At 43.4% G+C, this 26619-nt stretch overlaps 1 protein-coding gene across 2 annotated transcripts; it reads right to left on the bottom strand.

Annotated features, from left to right (window-relative positions):
- Positions 1 to 1043: 1043 nt before the first annotated feature.
- On the bottom strand, positions 1044 to 26578 carry kdm6ba (lysine (K)-specific demethylase 6B, a). Of its 2 annotated transcripts, none has more exons than XM_088015416.1 (22): positions 26516 to 26578; positions 15322 to 15398; positions 13132 to 13253; positions 12885 to 13008; positions 11861 to 11956; positions 11468 to 11741; positions 11298 to 11351; positions 10974 to 11141; positions 10704 to 10877; positions 10064 to 10609; positions 6287 to 9651; positions 6051 to 6177; positions 5821 to 5926; positions 4996 to 5296; positions 4855 to 4923; positions 4467 to 4615; positions 4245 to 4359; positions 3970 to 4157; positions 3747 to 3888; positions 3513 to 3639; positions 2702 to 2872; positions 1044 to 2609 (listed from the first exon to the last, which is right to left on the bottom strand). In XM_088015416.1, the coding sequence occupies exons 4-22, from the start codon at positions 13001 to 13003 to the stop codon at positions 2592 to 2594; spliced, it is 6309 nt and encodes a 2102-aa protein (XP_087871542.1). In that variant the 5' UTR covers positions 13004 to 13008; positions 13132 to 13253; positions 15322 to 15398; positions 26516 to 26578; the 3' UTR covers positions 1044 to 2591. The 2 variants fall into 2 exon arrangements, with proteins under 2 accessions (XP_087871542.1, XP_014867572.2); XM_015012086.2 differs by having other exon boundaries at positions 10974 to 11144.
- Positions 26579 to 26619: the final 41 nt, after the last annotated feature.

Consider the following 26619-nt stretch of genomic DNA (forward strand, 5'->3'; position numbering starts at 1 on the left):
ATCCCGCCTGTGGATTATCAGGGAGGAAACTGAGCTCTGACAGTTTTGTTACCGCTCTCCACTTTTTCCTGCTCCGCTATCGAGGAAGTTTGGCTGCTTGTATAATCTCCTTCCTCAGTTTACACATGGAAACATTTTTTTTCATGTATATTTTTATTGTAACTAACAGCATTCCCAGGCTAAAGAAACAATCCGAACAGATTACTTTAAAATTCTCTTCAACAAGCCTCATATAAAGCCTAGTATGCGGATATATGGAGTTGCAATGGTGAATTGTTAAATTAATTTGTAGGATTTAAACCATAACGATGTATAAAATTATATATTTTTACCCTAATAAGGGCTGTACAATTAATCAACAACAATGTGTTTTACAATACTAGAAAATCAGTAGATATGTCCGATAAAATTTTCAATCATTTCACTGGACTCTGATCCAGAACCACACGGCATTCTGGGAGATGTAGGCGGAGGAAAGTTGAGCTGCTCAACCTCTGGCAGCCAGCTGAGCAAAGTTGGTGGAAACAACCTTGCTCCCTCATTGGTTACCTAGCAACTCACTCCCTCTTTGGTTACCTAGCAACAACCTGTTGAGTTTCAGGTCTCATGAATACTTAAAAAAAAATAAATTGAGGGAAGAAAGTTAATATTGCAAATATTTTGAACACCATTGTAAAAAAGAATAAAAAACAATTGCATAATCCTGGAAAGACTGATTAATGTGAAAGGATATTTAATTTTAAAAAGTATCAGATGTAGAAACAGCTAATTAATATTTTTAACAGTTTGCTCATATCTTTTATTAAGACTTTCTGGCTCAAACTGCCCTTGGAAACATTTATGATTTTGATATGGTCCAAAAAGAAAATTAGTTCTTGAGAAAGTTAAAAATAATAGAAAGTGACCAGATGAGATCTTTTTTCCACTGGTTTTAAGCAGATGTCAACTTGGTTACTTCTGCAAATGTTAACACCAAATCAAATGATCTCAGTATGAAGCTAAACAACTGAATGTGGTGAACTTTTTCACTGAAAGTCGGACCATTTGTCTGGATTTATCAAGTGTTTATTTAATTAATAGTCATAGTAATGTCACACAAATTCACAAGTGTTTAAGACATGTTCTGGCTCAGTTTGGTGTGTGTGTCTGCAAGTAGGTCTGTGTGAATTCGCTAAAACAGTGCAGTTATAAATAAATGACCACAAAGAGAAGGAAAAGGTAATATTGCAACAGGAAAAATAGATTTCTCAATTTTAGAGGACAAAAAAAAAAGATTGTTCAAAAGAGAACATTTAGCACCATCTATCCCAGTATATTGAACAAATATCATAAAAATCTTGTCTAAAAGCCCCCTACGTAGTAAAAAAAAATTACCATTTCTCAAAACACTTTGGAAAAATTAGTTGTTTTTTTCCTTAATGAGGATACAAACACAGCATTCCATTAGTCATCTCTACGTGAGCAGTGTGTCTATCATCTACAGGAAAGGTGGTGTTATATTCAAGATAAAGATTTAATTCAATATATATCAGGAGAGAAAAGGCAGAGGTCGAGAGGCAAGCACCAGGAAAACAGCACCGTCCACCGCCACGTTTCAGTTCTTACAAAGCAGTCACCGTGTCAAAAAAAAGAGGAAAAACAATGTACAATTCATCAAAAAGGGAGAACATTAATATCCAATAAATAGAGAAAACATTTTTTTAAATTAAATGTACAATTGCTAAAAGAAAAATAACTGCATCCTGAAACAAGAGGTACAGCACACACCGGATTTTTCTTTTTTTTTTTTTTTTTCTGGACAAAGTTCATACAGAGGAAGAAAAAAACAGAACAAAAGACCTGATGATGTGTGACAGCTGAGTATTAATCTCCAGAAGAAATAAAGTATAATTCATAAGAACAAGATTTACAACAAATACAAGCATCTGAAAAAAACAAAACAACCAACTCAACCCCTCCCCTTGAAAAAACTGTTGCTAAAACCCGTATCTTTTGAAGCATTCCAAAAAATTGTAATTTTTAAAATACTTAATGCTTTAGAAAAATGTTCATATCTCTATTATTAGTAATTTTATTTTCTTTCTTTTCTAAATACAAGGCCAATGTGGTATATATCTAGGCTGATCTAGTTTAGAAAAAACAAACTCAAACAATAAATTATTTAGAAAAAGACAGCACCCCACGAAATTTTCAAACGGCATGTACAAATTTCAGTATTCAAGACAAACAAAAACAAAAAAAAAAAAGCGCCATTGAAACAGTTTCTCCTCCACAGTTTGTTCAATGGCAGCACCAGCTGCCCTGCTGCCAGGGTTTCTGCTTCAGAGCACCATCTGAGAGTAAACTGGGATTTTGTTGGCGGCTTGTTTCTTTTTTTTTTTTTTTTCCACTTTTGATTCTGTAAACAGTAACAAGTAAACATATTCAGCTGGATGATCAGCAAATCGTAGCAGTAGCAAAAAATAAAATAAAATAATGAAATGGTGGGTTTAGAAACCAAAATGAAAACTGTCTTTTCTTTTTTTTTTTTCTTGTCCTGGCGCTGCAGGAGTTTTGGTTATGGCTGAGGAGACCCAGACGGGGGAGCTCTGTCACCGAGAGGAGGACGCCTGGTGAGGAAAAACGAAAACAAAACCAGCCACAGTTAGACGGTTACTCTGAGACGGAGGACTCTCCAAACAGCTGGGAGGGTTTTGCTCACCAAGACGAAGGAATCGTACGCGCTCATGAGCTCCTCTATGCGGTACTGCTCCAGCACCACCACGTTGTTCAGGTTGGGGCTGCGCTGCCGGGTGCAGTCCTCACAGTGGACTACGTACGTCTTCCTGCTGCTGTTCTCACACGTCACAAACAGCAAGTTGAACACCTCCACCTGCGGCAGGATGAGTTTGTTTCGCACGTTAGCACGCAAAATATTCCTACGATGCGATATTGGTACGGCTTAGCAACATTTTGACACTGATTTCTGTTTTTAGATGAGTTTATTTTAGTTAATTTTTCATGAATTATGAACATAAACACCTATAAATGTTTAAACTGCCCCCTATTTTGGCCAGATAACTCCTATAAAATGAGAAACTCTTGACCCAACTATAACTCTAGTAGGCAGATAATTATTAGTCACAAAGCTGATTTTTTAAAAATGATTATTTAAAATGTGTTTTCGCTGTTAAACAAATTTTAAATTAATTCTAGACTAATTTGAAGAACTAAGATTTTTAGGTTTTAAATGGAGAAAATTTTTTTTTTTTTGAATGAGTATGGATACATTTTCCTCTGTGGGATGTTTATGAAAATTTATGCTTAAAAAAGCAAGAAGTTTCTAACCTGGTGAAAAGAAAAATATATCTACTTTTCCTTTAGTTATTAGGACCCAATTGTAGATAAGAAAACCTCAGAAATTTTAAGTCTGTAGAGCATTGGGTACTTTGGGTTACGTTTCCATGAAAGTGAATATAATTAGCTTCACTGATTTAACGCGACATGCAAGCTGTTTCACGATGAAGACTCACATCACACTCGTTGCAGTAGTAGGCAGGCTCATCTTTGACCCGACTCTGATAGGAAATCTTCTTTCCCTCAGCTACCAGTTGGTCCCGTAGGATCTGGATGTGTTTCATGGACTGCAGCAGGCAGTGTCTGGAAAGAAGTTGGAAAATGTTTCTTTAAAGTGGCTTTGGGTGGTTTATATTTCATAAGTAGCTGTGGAGTAGCTTCTCAGTTTGTTCATTTTAATCTGCTCTTACTTGATCATTTTGTAGGTGTCTGGATCGGTGATCTTGACGGTGCGGGCCACGTTCCAGGAAACATGAATCATAGGAACGATGGATTTGACTTTCTTCACTTCGTTCCACTCAAACCTCTCCAGGGCCAGTTGGTACTGGTAGCCTGCAGGCATCATTTTGAACAATGAGACAAAGATCCTTGCAGATTCAATCTACGTTAAGCCACCAGAGGGCGCCCCCTTACCGTTGAGAGGTCCGACGTTCCAAGCAATGTTGTTGCACCAACCCACGGCCTGCACCCAGTGAACAGTACCGGCGTTGATCCACACCAAGTCTCCGGGCCGCTGGATGAAGCGATAAACGGGGATGTTGGCGCTGTAGAGGTCCTCCAACACTGGCCACCAGGACCCAGTTAAGTAGTCCACTCCATGCCTGAAGAGAGAAGCGAAAAGGTTTGTAATTGACTGAAAGATTGAAATATTTGATTACAACATCGTCATGCCATCTTCCTCTGCTCACTTTTCACAGAAGTCATTGATGGCCTCCCAGTAGTCTTCATGCACAGAGAACCACTCGCAGTCCCCAGGGCCGATGTTGATGTTCACTGAGCAGAAGTTATTATTTTCCTGGTGACCTGTTGAACAAAGCCACATTACATCAGCAGCAGCATTGGTTTATTGACCTGTGAGAAACGTCTTTCTGTGTTGTAGCATCTTTCTGCCATGTCTGAGTGTCTCTTACCAGGTGTCCGGCTGCCAGGAACCTTCATGTAGAGCTGGACGGTGTTCATGCCGAGGATGGTGTGCCCAACGTGGCTCAGCATGTTCCCGCTGGAGGCGACGCGCATGAATGCTGGAAGCTTCTGCAGCTCCTGAAGCTGGGCCTTCCACCTGAGCAGAGGTAACACACATGAAGCCTGCTTTCAGCAAACATTATTTACATACCACATGTTTCAAACAGGTTCCGTCAAAACTGGACATGAATGTCATCGATTTTGGGCTTTGAATGAGTCAAGCCTATACATTCATCTCTGATGTTTAAGCAAACGCCCAGTAACGAGTCGCGCCACATGCTCTCTCTAGCCTGCAACATCCCTAAAAGAGTAAATAAAAACTGAGCTTCTGCTTACCTTTTGGGATCAGACAGGTCGATATTTGTGCCGAATTTGATGATCTTTCCAACAGGCTTCTGCTCCCCACTAAGAAAAACATTGGCGTTAGAACACGATTCCGATCTTTTAAATCTTTCTCTCATTTAGCGCCATACATACTTGTTGCTCTCTTTGGAGCCGTCTTTGTTAGCGTCAGCACCAACGAGCGGCTTCTTCTCGTCATCTTCGTCCTCCTCGTCGCTGCCTTTCTCTTCCTGGAGGCTCTCTTGGAAGCTGGAGGCCTGGTACTGGGCGTACTTGGCGATGGTGGTGTAGGACCGGCTGCTTTCGCACGGCCACGTCTGACCGGTGCCGCTGGCGTTCCAGTTCTCGTCTGCAGGCTGCTGCACCTGAGTCCTCACCTCGACCGCCTGGTCTGCGCTCGCTTCCACCAGAGACTTTGTGGAAAAGAGTCCCAGGTCTGAAAACATTGAGAAAGAATGTTAGAACAATGACAGATTATAAGAAAGTGTGTTCCCATGGATATTAGTGATGACTTGAGACATTACAAGTCAATAGTTCAGTGTAAATTGGTATGACATCGGGCTAAGTAAAACAGTCTTCACTGTAGAGGTTACTGAAAGAAAAAAACTCAAACAGAGATATTTTTGGTGTTAGTGGGGATGTTTAAGTCTATCATAGCCATCTGAATAGACATTTTTATTTTGGATGTGAGAGAGAGAGAGAGAGAGAGAGAGAGAGAGAGAGAGAGAGAGAGAGAGAGAGAGAGAGAGAGAGAGAGAGAGAGAGAAAGCGCAAGACCGCAGGAGATAACAGGAAGTCTAAATGCGGTACATCAAAGATCCTGTTTTGGAAGTTACCGACTTCTGATCTTGAGGATCGTGATTGAGAGTCAGAATCTACATTCTCTTAGACAAACTGATGGGGTTTTTTCAGGTATTTTCATAATTTCCTTAATTTTGGGTGACAGGTTTGGTAACGTACTGAGTCGAAGAGATCCAGCTAGTCCCCTGATGACCGTAACAGGATTCTTTGGGTCTGTACAGAACTGCAGCAGGACCGGAGAGAAGGCATCCCTCTTGCTCTCCAACTGCAAACAAGAAAAAAATGATTCTTAGTCACCACAAGATGGCAGCACATGCTTTCATTGCTGTGGCTTTCTAACTTAACACACTTATGCTACAGATCAGAAGTGTGTTAAAAAGTTGACATACGTAGATGCTTGGTGTGGGGGGGTTGAGTTTCTCCCTAGGAATGGGTTCATCTGTGCTAATGATGGGTTTAACAGAGAAGGCTTGCAGCAGATATGACTCTTTGAATTTCCCTTTGATACGAGCCGACCTGAAATCACAAGACCAGAACAAAATAAATGTGGATACGCTTTAGGATTTGATAGCTGAAAATACCGTTGAAGCTCTTGGAAAACACCTGAACCTCCGTGTGAACTTACTTGCAGGAGCGGATAATCTCACTTGCAGTGTTCTTGATGCTGATTTCTGCGAGAGGAATCCTCTTCTCCTCCACCTCAGAGGCAATGAACGTCTCCCTGTCCCCGCTTTCCACCTTGATGAGGCGAATCTTCAGCTCCTTGGGCGGCCCGTCCGACAGCGCCTTTAGTTTCAACAAGTCTTTGGAACCTAATAACGAGCCGGCGTCTGTGGCATTTTTGTGTTCAGAAGACACTTCCCCTGAACTCGAGGTCCATGCTGCACGCTCGCTAGAGGAGCCAGCGCCGTCTTTCCGTTTCTTTTTATCCAATTCACAATGGACCCGATCCTTCTCAGATTCTCGCCTCTGGAGATTGAGATCGCCCAGAACTCTGCGGTGCTTTTTCTCTTTGTGGCTCTTGCCATCTCTGTGGCGTTTGTGGCTGGAACTGGAGGATGACGACGAAGAAGAAGCATCGTCTCTCTTCTCTCTGTGCTTCTTCCTTTCCTTCTTGTCCTCGTGTTTCCTGCTGCTGTGGCTGTGACCATGCTTTCTTTTCTTGTCTTTGTGCTCCTTCACTTTCTCAGGTTTCCATCTGTCCTCCGACTTCACACGGCGATCGGATCTATCAAGTGAATGTCGACACAGCATGACTTCGCAGCTCTTCCCCAGCTCCTTCAGAGAAGACTCTGAGATGGTGGTCAGCTCTTGTTCGGTCTTGATGACCTTAATGGGCTTTATGGTTTTCCTCTCCTCCACGGAGTTCACCCTTTCTTCCATCTCTCCCTCATCTGTCCACATGTCACTGTCCTCCGTTTTTAGCTTCTTATCCTCCAGCAGTGAATGAGGAAAGGATTTCTGAGAGGGGACAGAGGGGCTGAATGGTGGACTTGTTGAATCAGACGTGGGAGAACTGCCTTGCTGCTGGCGGCAGATATCAGGGCCAAGCGACAGCGAGGAGGAATATTTGACGCCAACCAGAGCGGACGGAGGTGGTCTCCCAAAAGGCCCTCCTCGATAGGCATACTTCTGGCTTTCCAATAGTGTTGCCAAAGACTTAAACGTACTATTTACCCCCGTCTGATGGAGGTGGGGTCTTTGAGGAGGTGGAGAACAAGACGGGGCTTCAGAGTCCTCCTCAGATTCTTCATCAGCTTCGCTTCTGATCTGCTCTGGGAGGCCATAGAGCTTAGCCAGGTCACTGTGGCGGTAGTTTGTATTCCCTACTCCAATTTCCATGTTTATAGTCGGCTTGGTGCTCAGAGGAACGTTCGGGGCAGCCTTATGGTAGTCCTCCTCTTCCTCAAGGGATGAGGTTCGGCTGCAAGGCGATGCCAGAGAGCCTTGCCGGCTGAGCACAGGTGGGCTTGGATTTGATCCCAAATCTTCCTGATTAGGCTGATGCTTTGTGGCTGGGATCAGGTCTGGGGCACACAGGTAGCTCTTCATGGGATCAGCACCTGGGATAAAGTTGTGTATGAGAGCTGCACACCCGTTCTTCTCACTGCTGTACAGTTCCTCCTCTTTTTTGATCGATTCATCCAGCATTGCCATAATGTTAGCCAGACCATCAGGGAGCATTGTGGACATTTCAGAGGGCTCCTCCTCAAACTGAGCACTGTCCGATTCGGTACCATTGTTTTCCCAACTGCTTTCAGTCAACTTTTTGTTGACTCCCGTGGTGACGGCTGAGCTTGATGACAGAGGCGGCAAGGGGAGGGTGTCTCTAGAAAATGCCTGATAAAGTTTGGGGGGCTCTCTAATTGCCACGGTAGGAAGGTCTCTCTCCCTGCCAGAGTCTTTGGATTGGTTGGGTGCTGCTTGCATTGCAGGGGGTTTGCTGGGGTGTACAGGCTGGTTCATCCCTGAGGTATTGAGTGTTGAGGGATTAAATGTTGTGCCACCACCACCATTGCTCCCCATCTCCCTGAGCCGCTGCTTCTCTCTGGCGTACTCAGTCTGCGGTGTGAGGGGAGGAGGGCGTAGCCTCTCTGTGGGGTTGCTGGGGGTCTGGGTAGTCGGAGCGGGAGGTACACCGCCACGACTGAGCCAGGGGTACGGAGGTGATGCCTGGGAAATGGAGGGTGGTGCGGCTGAGGGAGGCGTAGGAACGGAGAGGGGAGGAGGTGGGGGCACTGTGGGGGTGTTTCCGGAGAGAAGTCTTTCCAGGTTTTCAATGGCAGTCTGCTCTTTTCCTTTAGCGCTGCAGAGGCTTTCCTCTTTCTTCTGCTCCATCCTTTTTTCCTCCTCAAGTTTTCTCTTCTCCTCTTTAGCCCGTTCAATTTCCCTCTTCTTTCTTTCCAGTCTCTCAGCTTCCCTCCTCTTTCGCTCCTCCTCTTGTCTCTCCCACTCTTTCCTCTTTCTTTCCTGCTCTCTCTTTTCCCACTCCAGCTTTTTCCTCTCTTCCTCCTGCTTTGCCAGTTCCCGTCTTTTTCTCTCCATCACAATTTTTTCCATTTCTCTTCTCTTCCTTTCCTCCTCCTGCTGCTGTTTCTTCTGTCTCTCCTCCTCCAGCTTTCGTCTCATTTCTAACTCTCTCTTTTGTTTCTCCTCTTCCTTTTTCCTCTCCTGCTCTTCTCGGTCTCTCCTCCGCCGCTCCTCGGCTTGCATATGCCCCTCCAGCTCGGCGTCAAGCTTGTCTAAGACATCTCCCATCGACTGAGGGACAGTAGTCGAAGCGTGTGGAGCGGAAAACATCTGTGTCGATGTGGAGTGTGGCTGATGATTCGGTCTGGATCCTTGAGACGAAGTGTTGACAAAAGGAAGAGAAGCTGGGCAGTATGTAGAAGGGGAGATGGGAAGAGGATTTGAATCTCTTCTTGTGATTACACTGTCCTCCACTCTTTGGTGGCCCACGGAGAACAGAGACGATGAGGAAAATGGACGAGGAGGTTGCTGGAGGTTAGCCTGAGCATAGTATGACATCTTCCCATTGGTAGGCGGGGATCTTGTGGATTCCTGGTGTTGAGGTTTGGGCTGGTCTTGTTGTTGAGCCTGGCCTCTCTGACAACCTGGCTGCAGCAGAGCATCCATCTGAGATTTGGGGCTAGTGGAGTTCTGGGTCTTTGGATCCATCATTCCTCTCCAACCGTTCTGACTCGTGCGGTTGTTCACAGAGCAACCACCAGGGGGCGACTTAGGCCTCGAAGAGACGTTAGCCACTGTCACTCTGTCTGAGCTGCTGGTGTAGCGGCTGTTAGTGCAGGAGGACAGAGACATGGGCGGGTTGGATGTGATGACAGGCATTCGGGTGGAATTGGTTGGGGGCACAGTGGGACTGATGTGGCGCTGATGCTGATGGGGACCTGAAAGTCGACTGTCTACAACCTGATTGTGGCTCTGCTGGGGTTGAGGTAGCAGACCTGGAGGCGTGTAGATCCTCGACTCCTGAAAAACACACAAAATGTTACATCAGTTGGTGTTACTTCGAATTCTAAAGGCACAATTCACATTAGTAAAGATGTTTCTCAAGCTAAAAAAATGATGTGTATGTTAAGGCTAAGGCAGGTTGGAGAAGCAACATTCTTGAAATCACTGGTGTGGTGTCTGATTTTATCAGCTACATCCCTCATTGTGTTGTACGCTGCCAGTTTTAAAGAGTCATCGGTTTCATCCAAAATAATGACAGAGTAAAACAGTTTGTTCTGGCTCTGTATACTGGAGAACTGTGCTTTAGAAAGCAGCTGAACTCTAGCTATTACATGTTATGACGTTCAAAAATTCCTCAGTTTATGAAGCAGGTTTTGACATTTCTAGTCCATTACTGCCTCGCATACAAGCTTGACTGACTTCTACTCACCAGGGAATGACTGCTGGGTCTGCTCTGGTATCTCCAAGCCTCACTGGGACCACTTTGCTGCTGCTGAGGTACTGAGGTGCTGCTGGCAGGAGGAGGGGGTGGAGGAGCACCAGGGTGTCGTAGCCCCGGGTGAGGCTGGTAGTGGCAGTAAGGCACACTGCTGCTGCTGCTGTTGTTTTTGTTGCTGGTTGCAGAAGCGTTTGCTGGTGACGACTGAGCTCTTACCCGATGATCCTTGTCTCCCCTGGTTGGAGTAGGCGGTGTGTGGCCCCCACCGAGCGGGCTTCTCTGTTTGTTTAGACCACGGGGTTCCATAGCTTGGCAGGAGGAGCCCAGGTCCAGTTTGGAGCTTGGATTTGGGTAGGAGGAATGAGGGGAGTGATGATTCACAGCCTGAGGTTGTAGCAAATCTTTCTGCAGGTGGGGAGCACATCCCTGGTGGTAGCCTCCCGGAGACGAGTTCGGAGGATGGGGTGAGAGGTTAGAAGGGCTGGAGGAGTTGGGAGAGGTCTTTGAGGTGTAGCTGCACATCCCTTTTTTACTTTCCTGATCAACCAGAGCACAAGAAGGAAAACAATTAACTATGCACCAAAACAATGAAGCTGAAAATGAAAGGTAAAGATTCTGCATCTGTTTGTACCTGAAACTCTTGTGGATGTTTTCTGTCAGACGTGTGGGGCTTCCAGGGAACGCCGTTGTCCTTATGGATGGGGTTCCAGAAAGCAGGTTTCGGGGCGTGGTGGTGAGCTGGCGCCTGCTGTTGAGACGATGATGGAGACTGGCCAGAAAAATGCTGCAACCCTGAGTGGGACACCTGCACACAGATTGAAGCATTAAAAAACAAACCGAACAATCAGACACTGGAGGACAGGCAAGGTGACGGGATAAGTAGGAATACGCTGCTGTGTACCTGATCCAAACTCTTTCTCCTCTTGCTGGGACTGGGGTTGTCCTCGACTACCGGATGAGGAGGTATGTGATGGGACACTGGAGGAGTGTGTTGGATGACCGAATGCTCCCCCAGAGGAGGACCTGGTCTCTTCAGCTGACCCCCCGGCATCTTCCCTGGGTAGCCTCTCTGCTGAGTGCAGAAATTAACGTTAATAGAAATATCAGAGAAGCTCTGACATAGCTTAACTAGAATGTCTCTTGTCATTTGAATGGCATGACTTGGGTTTGCCTTTTGTCTATATAATGAAGAGACAAGGTCACAGCCAATTAGAGAGGCTCCTACCTGGTGCACCTGAGCCCGCATCTCTTCTCCCAGCAGTGGTGGACCCTGGGGATCCTGAAAACACCCCCCCAAACCAAAGCAGATGATGAAACCAACTGAAAAAAACACGAACGGTTCATTTGTTTCTTGAAGCAGAGCAAGTGTCATCTTTGGTTTTCCCCCTCTCTCACCTTCAGCAGTGGGTTTGGTCGGTTAGGAGGAAGATGTGGGTTGAGCAGATGTGCGCCGCTACCAGGGTAACCATTAAAGAGACGCATGGTGTGGTCGTTGGGCAGGGACAGAACCGGATGAGGATGAGGGGGATGGTGGGAGTCGTACTGCTGTTCCCATACTCTGTGAGGAGGAGGATGAAGATGCTGAGGGGGAGGCCTCTGCTGCTCCCGATGCATTGCTGGGAACATTGGTGGTGGTGGGAGATCAAGCTTTTCTTCTCCCCGCATCGGCCTGGACATTCAAATAAAAGTTGAACATTGGTGAGACATCTATAGATAACACATTTTTAAAACATCAAGAAGCCAATTCAAGGAGACCAGTACGTGAATTTTGTTTTTTGGAGCTCTTACCCATTACTTAAGTATTTACTGTGATGGTTTAATCCACCTAGCGCTCCAGGAGGTAGATGGTGAAGTAGCTGCGGTTGGTTCATTGCAGGCGAACACCTAATTGAAAACAGAAAAAGCAATGAATGGCTCAAAATCTGCTTTCAAATTCATACTTGAAGTTTTATGTCACAAAAATTGACTGACTCGGATTCTGAGGATGCTTGTACTGCTGAACTATAGTGATAATCACTGCAGCGATCTGCACTTCTAAAATGTATATTTCACTAAATCTGTGAAACATACTACCTTCTGGTGTTTAAGTACAGAAAAATCAATTGTTTTTTTCTTCTTGTTGAAATGGTGTGTAGAGAGCCATTGGTTGATAAATAGAATCAGACAGTTTTCAGTTCAATTGTTGACCATCCAGAAGAAACTCCAAAATGTTGCTGTTTTTCTATCAGTAAAGCTGATTACTTTTTTTTTTCCTGATCAGACTTTTCACGTTCCAATCAGATTCTTAATTGACGCAAAGGCTCCAAGTTGAGGATTCCCTCTACGCAGCACCGAACACGCAAGGTTGAGTTTTCACACAGGAGTAAGCAGATGCCAAAACGGATCGGGTTCGTCTTGGGCCTTCGGTGTGCCGTTACTGATGTTCTCAGAGTCGTTGAAATGTTTAGAAATGAAGAAGTCAAAGGAAGTAAAATATGTGTAATTTCTACTCCTGTTCATTTAGGTTGTTTAGAGCAGAAGTAGACTTCAGCAAATGCAGGCCGTTTTCGTTCTTTGCCAGTGGGTTTAATCATTTTTAAAACTTTTTCCTTAAAAGTAGTCACCTCCACAAGATCGCAATTCATAACCTGGGGGTTTGGGTTTGTTGTTTAGGGAAAGAAATGAAAACTACTCCTTGGTTTTCAGGCTTGTAACTAAACCAAAGTGACATTTGGTAGGACTTTGGTTCAAGCTGCAGCTCTAGGCTAGATCTGGCACTTTTACAGTAAACAAAAGGGGAAAGATTTGTGTACTGGTTGTCATGGTTACGAACCTGGCAGTTGGCTGCCAGGCGCGGCCGCTCACGGGATGCCATGGCCCCCGGTTGAGTCCGTCCAGAGGGAAGGAGTCCCGTGTGCCTCGCCCGCTTAACTGCTCCACTGTGTGATGCATCCAGCCTGGAAAATCAGCGACACCCACCTCACTAACACAAACACGCATTTTCTGTCCCACGGTTGTAATCATTTCAAACCCAGAGTCTCGTGTTTTGTTGCTCCTAAGAAGCTGCGACGGTTACTCACCAGAGTAGCCGTATCTGTGAAGCCCTCCACTGCAGCACAGAGAGGGCCTCACTCCAACACTGAGAAAATCGGCAACGTCTGACTCCCCTCTCTTCAGCACCAGGAGACTCGAAGCCGACTGGCTGCAGAGAGAGAGAGAGAGAGAGAGAGAGAGAGAGAGAGAGAGAGAGAGAGAGAGAGAGAGAGAGAGAGAGAGAGAGAGAGAGAGAGAGAGAGAGAGGGAGAGGGAGAGAAACAGAAGAGCCTGTGTGAGAGTGAGTAACACAGAGGCTCATTGAAAAGTCAACAAATGCCACTGGGCTCTCTCCATTATATGGAGTAGTTACAGAGAGACAGTGTTGTGTCAGCTGAGAGGGGACGGGTAGGAGAGTGACCTACTAGGGTAGATTTTATGCTGAATGCTACTCAGTGGCTACATCTTACTCCCTAAAGCTAAATTTAGTTAATTTCTTTGTCTGTCACTGGTTTATTTGCATACGTGAGCCAGTAGGAGGCAGCAGTGAGTTAAATGGCACAGAATGGGATTATTTCTGAGGCCCAGATGGCTCAGTGGGGAGCTCACCTATGAGGACAGATCTGCTGTTACTGTAATCCTAAGCATGGAGCTCCTGATAGAGGGGAAAGACTAAGAGTGAGAGGCTTTGGTCACGTGCCAAGAGTGTGCAGCATTGGAAACAAGCCAAGCTGCACTGTGGCATCAGGCTTGTGCTGCCTGGGCTCTCCTTAACTGGATCTGTGTGTGTGTGTGTGTGTGTGTGTGTGTGTGTGTGTGTGTGTGTGTGTGTGTGTGTGTGTGTGTGTGTGTGTGCCCAGTGCATACACTAAAGTTTAATCTCATTACAGCAGGCGTGATAGAGATGAGGAGAGGGGGGCCAGCAGCGACAGACGGTCTGAACAGGATGGAAGGATAGATTAAGGAGAAGAGATGGAGCGGAGAGTGGGAACGGTGCCACGAAAACACCCGTACACCTTCCCACACACACGGAGACCACACAAAAGAAAACAGTGGAGGTGGAAACACAAAGGAGAAAGACACAACTCTGTAGACTTAAAATGCACTTGGCAAGAAGTAAAAAGGTGAGAAGACCCGAAAAGACGACAACAAAACTTGAAAGGGATGACTGTTAATCTGAATCAGACAATAATCCAACTTATTTTTCCATCCCTGTACATATTTACTGATATAACATTCCTAAAAGTGCGTCAACTAGTAGAGGTGGATGGAGAAATCAGCTGACAACAGAGTCAGAAACCTGTTTTCGATAAATGAACACATCACACGTAAACGCTACCAGGTTCCTTAATATGAATCTAGTTGCATGAAAGTTACTTCTAAATGGAAAATAATCATTCATTTTCACAAAGGTGCTTTAAAGATCTCAGTTCTGACTCCATTTTTAACAAACACCACTTTCTATAAAATGTAGAGGAACGTTTGTAGTTCAATGAGGCTGCGAGAAAGTGAGAGAGAGCAAAGCTGCAGTTTTATACTTCTGAATCTTCCAATCTCTGTCATAAAGCATGCTGAATTTGAAAACAGACTTAAAATAGGAGTCTGTTTTCTAAGAAAATACCAACAGACAGTTGCATTAGCAATGCAAACCACTAACTGCTATAATAGACACTAAAGACTATTTAAAGATGTCAACTCCACAATTATTTTTGTCCAATATAATAAAAGGTAAAACCTGTTTTACAGTGACTGACTGTCTCTGCTCGCCCTATATTAAAGAGCTTAAAGAGAAATTACAGTCAGCTGAAAGCAGAATCAGCAGGTCATGGCTTTACAAAACCCTAAATTTAAAATCAGCTATTAATTTTGATTAAGATGTTAAAAACACTACTCACTGAATGAAATTGCTTTAGTTGGAGTGTACCAGACACATGGTAAGGTTATGAGTCACTCCTCTTGCTCAGCAGAGTGCAGCACTCTTCCACTAGCTTTCCCAAATTAGCTTTGGACATGCGTAAAGGTCCCTCCCACCAGTTCCTCTCCTCTCACTAACTCTGGACGTCTCTCTCTATTTAAAGCCCACTCGCTCCACACACAGACACATAAACAGGCCACGGTCTCTATCTCACCCACCCCACCACAAAGGATCAGGCTCCACCAGACGCTGCTGTGGAGCGGAGATAGGCCGGCAGAAACTGTCAAGACCCCACTGATGCAAACACTCCAGCTGGGCTCACCTTTCAGAGTTAGCACCGAGTTATTGATTCACAGTTCTGTCAAATCTCCTCTTCAGCTGCCAATCATCTCTTCAGACCTGGAAAACAGAAAGCACTTTGTTGTCAAGCTGTCAAAAAAACAACACGAGGCAGGATTCAGAGGTAAAAAATAAATCTTGGGGGGGTCATTGAATATAAGCCAATGCAATTATTTTTATTATAGATCAGGAATATTTGTTTAATAATTCATATTTCAATAATGAGTAAATAGCCAAGTTTGACAAACTAAAAGGATTTTTAAAGATGTTCCAACAGATGCTGCTATTGTTTATCCTACCAAGCATGGTAAGAACAGTGAGGCTAGTTTGTTTTGATGGGGAGCAATATGCATTAACTTAGTTAACATTTATTAAATAAAACAAGACTTGTTAGGCTGTGTCAGAGCAAAAACCAAAAGCCTAAGTTTGTATTCAGCGTTAGCTTAGTGACAATGCTAATGCTAAAATCAAGCATGGTAGCAAGCAGAGTTTCCTGACTCTTTGGGAGTGTCTGCTAATGAACAGTACATCTTAGCAGTGGTTGTGCTTAGCATGCAGCTTTTAATAAATGGATTTAAAAATCTTCTCCAATTTTAGTTAACCCAGCAAGGACGCTAATGCTAAAGGCAAACATGCTAGCAAGCAGAGTTTAACCCAAGTTGTTTCTGATGAACAACACATCTTAGCCGTGGTTGTCCAGCAAATGCTACCAATATCACGGAGTCTGTCTGAAGACCTGGGACCAAAAAAAAAAAAAAAAAAAAAATTGTCTTAATATGCCCACAACTTGCTAACTCGTGGGAACGACTCGTTTAATTTGTGGCAATGACTATTATAATTAAGATGTTCCCATGAAAAGCCATAAATTAAACAAGTCGTTCCCACGAGTTATTGAGTCGTGGCCACGTTTCTTTTCCTCCCCTGTCACCAGATGGACTCTGTACAATGTAGAAAAGGTTTTACAAAGTTTCTTTACATTTTCGGAATGATTGTCTGAATTGCAAACCAGTTTTTATTTTATTTTTTACATGCAGGGCAAACTAAATGAATCTGTGAAATATGCAGGTTGTTCATCATTATTCTAAGGCAAATGATGATCTAGCAAGGCCAAAGGTTTTAAATTATCCTGCTTATGAACTGTTGATCAATATAAACACAAAAATTAGAACATGGGCCGGCTCCCACAACAAGGTACAAGATTTGAAAACCTCTAAAATGTTCCGCCGTACCGATGCAATCCTTTAAAGTCATTCAACAACAACTTTTTCTTTTTGGATATATTTCCAGTTGTAAAAACAGACATAATATGGGTAAACAACAACAGGAAAGCCATAATAACCTCTTATTATGGTTATTACGGCCATGTCTGCAGTCAGACATGTGGGTTTAATGTCTGACTGCAGCCGCTAACAAAGCAGATAGCCAGACTAGCTAATATCAATTTGTTTACTGGACTATAAATAACTAAATGCATCTTCTCTTACGCCGCTTACAGTCAGGTGACCGTGGGTGTCTTTCTATTTATAGAAATGTATTTATTGAACAGATGGTTGTTTAGTTGGAGCAAATATTAAAAAAATAAATTCTATAGTTAACTTTAATAAAATTTGAATTTTCAAAATTTTATCATTTTTGAAATCAAACTACACGAGTATTTTCATCCAAATCTATACCTGCCTGATTACATGTATTTAATAAAAAATAATTTTGAAATTAAGAAAAAAAAAGTTGGAACTGAATTGTTTCAACATCTTTTAAATTTAAGGAGAAATACCAATTAATATCTACCCAAACAAAATATTTTAAAGTCAACTTTAGCAAACAGATTACCAGTTTGGTTAGTCAGTGTGCCGTTTTCTCCATCTCCAACTTCAGAAACAATAAACTGGACTTTATGGGAAACCTGATGGTAGCCAGGAGGCGAGGGGTTAAATAAGCCGGGAGGGTGACCCATTGGGATTCTCTCCTCACACTGACACAATGGTGAGACCGACTGAGCAATTTAACAGGCGAACAGCCACAAACAGGACTGATGTCACAAAGAGGAAGAGCTGAGCTGGCCAAGTCGACCATTTCATGTGAGGAAACATTTAATAAAACTCACAAAACGAGGGAAGTAGACAGCAGACTGAACCGCTGAGGGCAAACGGGGACACGGGGACCAGGCTATAATTACTCCTTTTACAGAGGGTGTGTGTTTATGTGTGTTGCGAACAAACAGTCTACTCCAGTTGCTACCCTGGCTATCTGTTTGCTCACATCTACACCAGCAGCCGAGTGTGAGAAACTCAGTCTTGTGAAACAAGATCGTGAACGTAGACGTCAAACCGTGGTGTTAGATTCCAGCTCAGGTTTTATCACCTCAGCGACACCACCTACAGGACAATCTGTGAGAATGTGCACCATCATTACTCTGTTAATTTTTGGGGGAAACCCCTTCCCCTTCCACCTTACCGATGACTCAACACTCTGGAAAAGGGCTTCCCCGAAAGCGGAGGCCGCAAAACTCCGCCTCCCTTCGGGACGCCGCTTACAGTCAGGTGACCGTGGGTGTCTTTCTGCATCACCGCTGATGCGAGAGCGGTGGGAATTTTCTCGGACTACGTGATGTCATGTCTGCTCCGCTCGCTACACGAGGTAAATCGAGAGTGTTTAGATATACAAACAGGATGTGATGAGCTACGAGGAGGGGGGTTTCGTGCTGCGACAGAAATCAAACCGCCAAACTGCAAGTTAACAAGTTTTGTGATTCAATCCATCCTAAAAGCTAAAAGTAAACAAGTTTGAAAGTGACAAGTGTGTGAATGGGAGTGATTACTTTCACTTCTACCACACAACCACAACTAGTCAGTATTTCACAGTGTACTCTTAAAAAAATCAAAGCAAAATAGAAAGAGAAAAATCACAAGGATTCCTCTCTCTTTCTCAATAAAAACACATCCAGATGATAAACCCAATATGAGAAAATCCCCCCACGGTACATCTTGTTGATCAGAAATCCCCCTCAAATGACGGCACTCATCAAAGCGCTCTTCCTGTCAACACCCTCATTGCTGTGCTTGCAAATTATCCCCCTCCCATCTGCCCCTAAAAAAAAAAAAAAAACATCAGCTGTGTGGGTGTAACCAAGGAGGCAAAGAGAAATTCAGAAATGTGACATTCCCGGTTCATACGGAAAGGTTAGCACCATCGCTGCCTGGGGCAAAGAGGAACAAACGGTTGAAAAACGAACAGGGAGTCTGAGTCAGTTTTTAGCCTGCCATGCCAACCGCTGCCTCGTTCTGATCTTCTGCCAGACCAGAGAGGAGCAAGCAGGCGGTGATGACATTCGCAGCAAAAAATATCCATCTGTGGGACAGAGAGCACTGGCTGCGATTCTGTTTTGATCCTCCTCTGTGATACAACGGTAACGTCAGTGTGACATTACAGAGCTGCGTGGTGGCGAGGCAAACACTAGCACACAGAAAACATCGAGAGTGTTCAGCAGTGAGCATGACGCCGCTGAATGTAAAGAGATTGTGTAAGAGTTACTGGAGAGCCAGTTTGATGAGAAACAAAGCCGGTTAGGTTCGGAGAACATGCAGGAGAGGAAGGCGTTCTGAGGAGCGGAAAGACCAAGCTTGGGTCTTTTTTTGTGTCTCTCTCCTCATCTCGTTCCGCCTTCCCTCACGCTCTCTACTCCATTTGGCCATTACATAATCAGTCCCAGATAGAGATCGTGTTCTGGAGGAAACACCAAATATTTCTCTCTGCCTCACATCCGTCCTCCCCTGCATGTTTTTTTTTTTCCTTTTGTTTGTTCGTGCGTGAGCAAACGTCAGCACATGCCGATCCTAGCCGGTGATGGGGGCCAACTTCATCACGTCTGCCTCCTCAAACACGCACGCTCAGGAAAAGCCAGAGAACGCAGTGCCAATGATGATCCTCAGGTCAAATGAGGACACAGCAAGTTGAACACTCCTCTCTTTCTATAATTAAATCCATCCATTTGGAACCAAAAGGAGCTAAAATGCATTTTATGTTTAGTACAGCTTCATCCATCTGGGGGAATATGCTTGAAGCCAGACATCCCAGGAACATTCACTTAATAGGGTAAACCCCAGAAAGAGTCGATTTGCCTCAGTAGTCAAAGCTCAAATCATTTGAAATTGTCTTCACACCTGAGGTGAAGTGTGTTTTAGTTCAAGTCAGAAAACCAATGGGATTTCACAGTTGTTGTAGTTGTTAGCTACTACATTACAAGCGTTAAGATAATGTGTTTCTCTCCATTTCATGCATTCAAACACTAAAAGAACAAGCAGATAAAGGCTGTACATCCACTAAGTGTACCTTTAGTAGAAAAAGATAGAGGTTCTAACTTGTAAGTTTTAGTGGGTTTTATACACACTGTGTCCACTTTAGAACCTGAAATCAGAGACATACATCTTTCAAAATTTAATTTTTGGGGGTATATTTTACTGGGATCCGTGAATCCAGCTTTCACGTACAATGAAGCACACCATTAGCTACAGTAATATCTACAAAGATAAAACGTTTGGGCAGTTATTTGGACTGACGGCTAGGTAGTATCATTAATCCCAACAGCTCCCAAATACTCAGACGGACTCAAAGTCGGAACCAGTCGTAAGGACGTATAGCACGACTGTCATCCTCTGTGCTACAGTGACAGATGAGCAGTGACTGCCCTGTTGATGGAGAAACCTGGCTAGGCACCCAACTAGCTCATTAAACCTGCTGGAAACCATTCAGATTGTGGGAAATTAAGCTATTTGTCGCAAAAAAAAAAATGTAGGCAATTGGTACGTTCATCTATAAAACCACAACTGTCCATGGACAGAGCAAGCAGAGTCCGTGCGGCTCACAGAATACGCACAGTGCACCAAAGTATGAGGGAGCCTTGATGTTACACGTCTTCTACAATGTTGTCCTAACAAAGTCCAATCTAGCAACCAATATGGACATATAAGGATACGTACATGAAGATTGTTGACTCAAAGAAAGAACCTGGAATCATCCAGATAATAATCATTTTTATTGACCTACTTAAGAGAACACGCATGTACAGTTTGACTAATAAACATAGCTTATAAACAACAACAAGAACTAGAGAAATTGTTGGCTTCATATCAATTTACAAGCTTATGATCTGTGATTAAACCAAAGCTTAACATTTTAGTCACCACTTGCTGGTAGGTCATTTGCAAGATCAAAACTTTCACATTCAGGATTTGCTGGTATCTGTTGCCGGTAGCGCCAACTAAGATGTCTCATCCTGGATGTTGGGGCGGACTTGTTGACGTCAAAAGTGCTTTTTGTACCTTCTAACAGCTGCTTTCACTTGTTTAGGAGCAACAAGAAGACATATTCACACGCAACCTGTTCGTTAACACCTTTTTAAAAGAAAAAAGCCACATTTAAAAGTAGGGAAAAGGGGAAATAGATGAGGCCCTTTTCTGAAAGGATCTGGGTTGAGACTGATGGCACACAACTGGGTTAGTGGGCTGCTCCTCACATAGACACTCATGAAAAAAGATCAGCCGCTCGCATGTGTGACGTTACAGAGAAGGGGAACTGAGCTCAGGGGGAGAGGAAACTGTCGTCCACATCACAGGAAGTAGGCCTCCCTGAAGGGGTACCAAAGAGTGTGGTTTCCTGTTTAAAAAGATGATCTTGCTTTGTTTTTAGCCGTCTGCTTTCACTCGCTTTCTGACAAATATTTACCTTAATTGATGTGTAAAAAGAACAGCTAAAACTAGCCCACATGGTTCCTGAAACACTCCTCTGAGACACACATCATGAATGACTCATTCAAAGCCCGAGCAAAAACAAGGCAAATCGCCGACAGTGACTCCTGGTTGCTTCATCAGCCTCTATTTTCTGGTAAACGTGAGCGATAGTGGGCAATGACTCTTCTTTCCAGTTGCTTGTTCTTCATTTTCACAGAAACCCAATGGAAACATCAGTTCGGTTCTCTTTTCAGACTCAAAAACAAGAACTTCGCTATCTGGGAAGACAAACCGAAAAAGTGGATGACTCAAGACTAAGCTTGACTAGAAAGTGCAACAACAATAATTCCTGATAAACCTGTAACGATAATGAGGATGTGGGCGTCTTATTGACAACCGGCAGTGGCTCGATCATTTCCAGTCTTCATTTCCACGCTTCAGCAACCCCAAAAGCCCCCAAACTTTCCATTTTGAGACAATAGATGCTCCCACTTTTTATTGGAAGAATAAAATCTCAAAAATCCCCATCTGAGCCCCAATCCATTCAGAATGTCTCAGATGGTCCTAACATTAAAAACTTTGTCCTTCCCAACTGTTACCAGGGGAGCAGGCTGTGTCTTTACTTTCTTCAGAGGAAGGACTTCATCATCAGGGTTTGTATGAGGTCTTTATGATCAACATGTTTACAGCAACACAGGGCAGGCTGACCTCACACACACACCAACTAATCCCCCCTGTTTTTTCCCTCTTCCTTCCCTGGACTCACAATATGCCTCATCAGCAATGCTGTGTGGGCCAAAACACACAAAATAATAGGGATAGGTTTTGTGTGAGGGAGAGCTTTATCACACATAATGACAGCGTGAGTACAGATGGCCCGGCGCAGTGTTTTATTTTATTTTTTTCCTCATATGCGCCAAGATCTTTAATCAGAAGAGCTGTGACGCAGGCAGAGCCGTTTCGTTACGAAAGCACAGCTTGTACATTTAGTCTAGAAAACATCCAAGGCCTGTTTGGAGATTCCTAAGATACCACCGTCGCCGCCGATTCCTGCAGGCAGTTTGTATATAAATCTCCAGCTGAGCTGCCTGAGATATTATTTATCCAGCAGGCTGCGTTACCGAGGGTATAACTCAGAGGAGGTGAGGTGAGGTAAAATGAGGTGAAGGGAAGCAAATTCTTTCCAAGGTGTGAGAGTCTGTGTAGTTTTTGGTATGAGTCACGCAAACCCCTGTTTCCACTGTGGCATCCCCACCATCATCAGTGGAGGAGAGCCAGAGATAACAAAGGGAGGAAAACTTTCTCAGTGCAACAAGCTGAATATAAACAACCCCGTCCCCTTTCACACTCCGGATGAAATGCTTTTCTCTACCACAGCTGAACAAAATGCCATAAACAAAGCTCGTAGCTGTGGATGAGAAATACACTCGTAAAGGTTTTAGCATCTTTTTTATGGCAATGACAGTCTGACAAAATTCTGTTTTCTGGCTATAAACCACACTGCACACAATCTATAACCTCTTTAACACAAGTGTTGCTCTAAAACTCTTACTCAACAGACTTTTAGGTCAATTAGTACCTTTAATGTTCATTGTATCCTTTCTAATTTTGTTGTACCTAGAGATTACAAACATACATAAAACATACTCAAATCTCACATATTCTATAATATTTTGATCCTCATCTGACCATCTGACTTACTGAATACAAGGAATTATGACCCTTTATCAACCAAAATAACTTTGGGTGACCTCTGTTTTGCAGATCTCTAACGGATTCATAAACCTACATTTCTTTACTTCTGGCCAGCAGTCTATAAAAACCACACATTAAACTATTGTTTGTCAAAGTGAGAACAAACCAGCAAATCAGCGAAATATCCAGCAGTTAGATTAAGTAGTACACTTAACATTGACGCAAGATTAGTTCAATAGCTAGAGTAGCAAAGATAATTCAATTTCATGTTTTGAAAACATTATCAATTGGGGTTTACAGTTATGTGTTAACATGCAGGATGATTACATGCTACCACATAATTTTAATGCCTCATGGTAAACTGTGGACCTGCACCTGTCCCAGTGTACTCCACCTTCTGACCAACGGCTATTTCCTCCAGTTGTAGAGAGTCCAGGGTAACGCAGCTCCACCTTTACCCATACCGTTCCTACACACTGTCAGTCAGGTGGCTGAAAGACCATGGCTTCTACACCTTTCCCTCACAAGACAGACATTTAGCTGGAAATATTTTCAGGTACGAAAACCCTAGACTGTCATGGTAGGGAAGCTAAATGGCCAACACTGTTTTAAAATTAAAGTTGGCATGCTACAACACATCTGTAAAGCAGCCAAGTGCAGCCTGGCTACAAGAGTGGATAACCTGACTAATTAGCTAGTAAATACCAGCTTGTTATTCTGGTTTTGGATAGACCAGAACAAGAAGATCTAATGAGTTCTGAAGCAGGCTCTTGCCTCAAACCTTTAACATCCTGAATCCAAAAATAGCCTTCTAGCAGGGAATGAAGGAATTCCACATTTAAAAAGATTTTCCACTTTAAAACTACCCAAAACAAAAATTTAAAAATGCCAATATTGCAGTCTTGTCAAGCGCATCTGCTCCGTTCAGTGTCTCACGCTCATAGAGAGAAACTGAAAAGGCTTTGATCGACTCCCTTTAAAGTTTAAACTGTGCGCCGACACTGAAGCGGTGGGAAATCCCTCTGTTGGTCTCCAACAGAGAGGAGAACTTGTGTTTTAGCTTCTGACTGGATGGAGTGCTGGAAGGAGGGTGGGGTACTGTGATGCGTCTCTCCTCCCTTCTCTACGGTTTTGTTACTCTCTGGATCAAAAACGGACCCTTTTTTACTGGAAAAGGGCTGCAACAGAATGGTGTGACACTGACAGATGTTTCATCACGACATTCACCCGGCCACTTCCCCTCCAAGTTGTTTCACTTTGAAGCACAGACACTCAGACTGGTACTGTTGTGAACAACGTCCCATTTCCAGCAACTGCCTGAGTGAAACAACACGATACAGCATCTTTACTCCACCAAGAACTCTACGGCACTAATCGAAGTTATGAAGCATGGATTTCCACTGCAGGATTTCACAGAAAACACATTTCAACAGAACACAAGTAAAAACAAACGCTGCTTCTTTGTTTATACGCTGATTGATGACATCAGAGAAGCCACAGTAATCTGACTGCTTCACTAACATTTACTAGTAAACACTGGAACATGAGTGACTTTTGACAAGCCAGTTGATATATTCGGAAGAAAGCTGGTTTCTGTGGTGTAATTCTTTTTTTTTTTTTACACATTTCCAATCTAAATAGCAAACCAAGTTAAATAACTGATCATAACACAATGTTCTTTGAGAAATAAACATTACAAATACTGTAATTGGTTTGGTTTTCTAGAAATGTCTGGCTAGTAGCATTAAAGCAGAATCAGTACATATATTGGCTTTTGATCTAAGCCAACATATGGCTTAATTATTATGCCCTACACCTTTTTTAGTATGCGTAAATGCTATTTTAGTGTATTAAAGTATAAAAGTAACATTATTAGATCGTGCCACATTATATGAACAGCTTAGCATTGTTTAAAACTTCATACCTACCACACCGTTTCCTTCCCGTTCATGCTGATGGGTGTGGAATTATGAGGCAAGACATAAAACTAACAAAACCTGTTTGTGTGCAGGATTTCATAATCCCAATTTAAACAGAATGCATGTCTCAAGATCATTCAATTGTTTTGTACAACTTGAAGATTCAGTGAAAATGTACAAATCAAATCAAAAATCAAGTTAGAAATTAAGCACAAAATGGTAGCATTAACTGAAAAACTATTTAAATAAATATTAAAGGAGGAAATAAATCCCGCCGCCGCACATCTCTCCTGCTTACTCAACTCATCTGACTCACGTTTTTTGTACACTCCCCCCCCCCTCCATGTCGTTCTGTCACTTTAATTTTCCTCCGTGCTCATCACTGCTCGTAGTAAAATGGGCGGCGATTGTTCATTCATACACGCTCCTGTTGAGATCACGGGACAAGTGGGGGGCGGAGTGGAGTCGAAGCACAAAGTGTGTGCCTGCGTGTGTGAGTGGATGGATGACTCTTTACAGCCTCAGACTTCAAAAGGAGACAAAAACCCGCTGCTGTTTTCCACGCCAATCGATCCGAGTGATAGGAAGTGAGCCATCAAAGACCCCATGCTGGCACACTTCGCTGATTTCTGACCTCTGGTCTTTTATAACAGGCAATAAAATGGCTTATAAGCCCCCTTGAGTACTCAGTTTACTCCTAAACCGGATAGAAAATTACTTTACGTAGACTATCTATGCGTAATCTTTGGACAATTACGCTCTAGAGAAGAAAGATAAACAATCCACATTAGATATTGGGGGTGAGGGAGGGGGTAACAACGAGGAGTTTTAAGGCAAAGTAACTATTTTCGACGCTTACACAATATAAGTAGACAGAAACTTGGAAGAGTCTTGAATTAATACGAGAAACTGTAATATTTAAATCCCCTTTGGGATGAATAAAGTATCCATGTATGGACGTTTGTTTACCGTTCTTCTAAGGAGATCGGTGCGTAATGTTTTGGATACTTATGCGAGACGCATGAATCCTAGTATTTAATCCATTAGATTTATAAAAAATAAATATGCGCTTTGGAGTCATTTTTGGACGCCTGAAATCTGATAACTACGCAGCAAATCACGTTAACCAAAACATAAGAAGTGGTCAGACTACCACTGGAACCTTAATGGACAGCACCAAAACATCAACCCTCCCCCCTCTTTCAAAGAAAAAGAGTAAGGTGATGCAAATCATTTTCTTTCAGTCCGGCTCTTTGTGTGCGTAAGGATTGACTGAGGGGGTTGATGGGGGTCGCAGCAATCCATTCACTTTATACGGCTGGCGACCTCGGTGATCCTGCCCACCCCCCACTCCAGCTCTCACACACGCACAATGCCCGTGAGATCTCCTTACACATGCAGTTTTCATCATCCCCATGTCCTCTAGTGACACACATAGTGCCGGTTTGTTTCACAATAAGACGGGGATTGAGATATTTTCATTCATAAACAGACGTGACAACCGAACTGACGCAGAAACACTCCTGAAAACTCTTCAGCTGTTTCAGAAAGAAAACAAGACATCGCTTCTGGGAGAGAAATTACTCAGATGCCACTACAAAGACCAACCAAGTCCGGTAAATGTGACTTCATCGTGGATGTGAATTATGCACACACGCGTGGGATCAAACAGAACCACCTGTGGTTCAGGATGATTTCAGAGACAGCCAAATTCCCCCCACCTTATTAATTGCAATAAGTTACACTCACTGATTAAAAATCATTTAAGTGTTATTTATTTACTCATCACAAAAGAAAAGGAAAGAAAAAGGAAACAACACTGTTTCAGAGTACTCACCGTCTGTCCGTGTTTAAAATAATCCCTCCGCGAACAAAACTGACTGAGTTAAATATCCGCAGTCCTCTGTGTGGTATCCCAAGTTAGAGCAGCTCCGAGTCAGC

This window comes from Poecilia mexicana, unplaced genomic scaffold (assembly GCF_051168715.1).
Source record: "Poecilia mexicana isolate PSO_F unplaced genomic scaffold, ASM5116871v1 scaffold_18, whole genome shotgun sequence".
Lineage (NCBI taxonomy): Eukaryota > Metazoa > Chordata > Actinopteri > Cyprinodontiformes > Poeciliidae > Poecilia > Poecilia mexicana.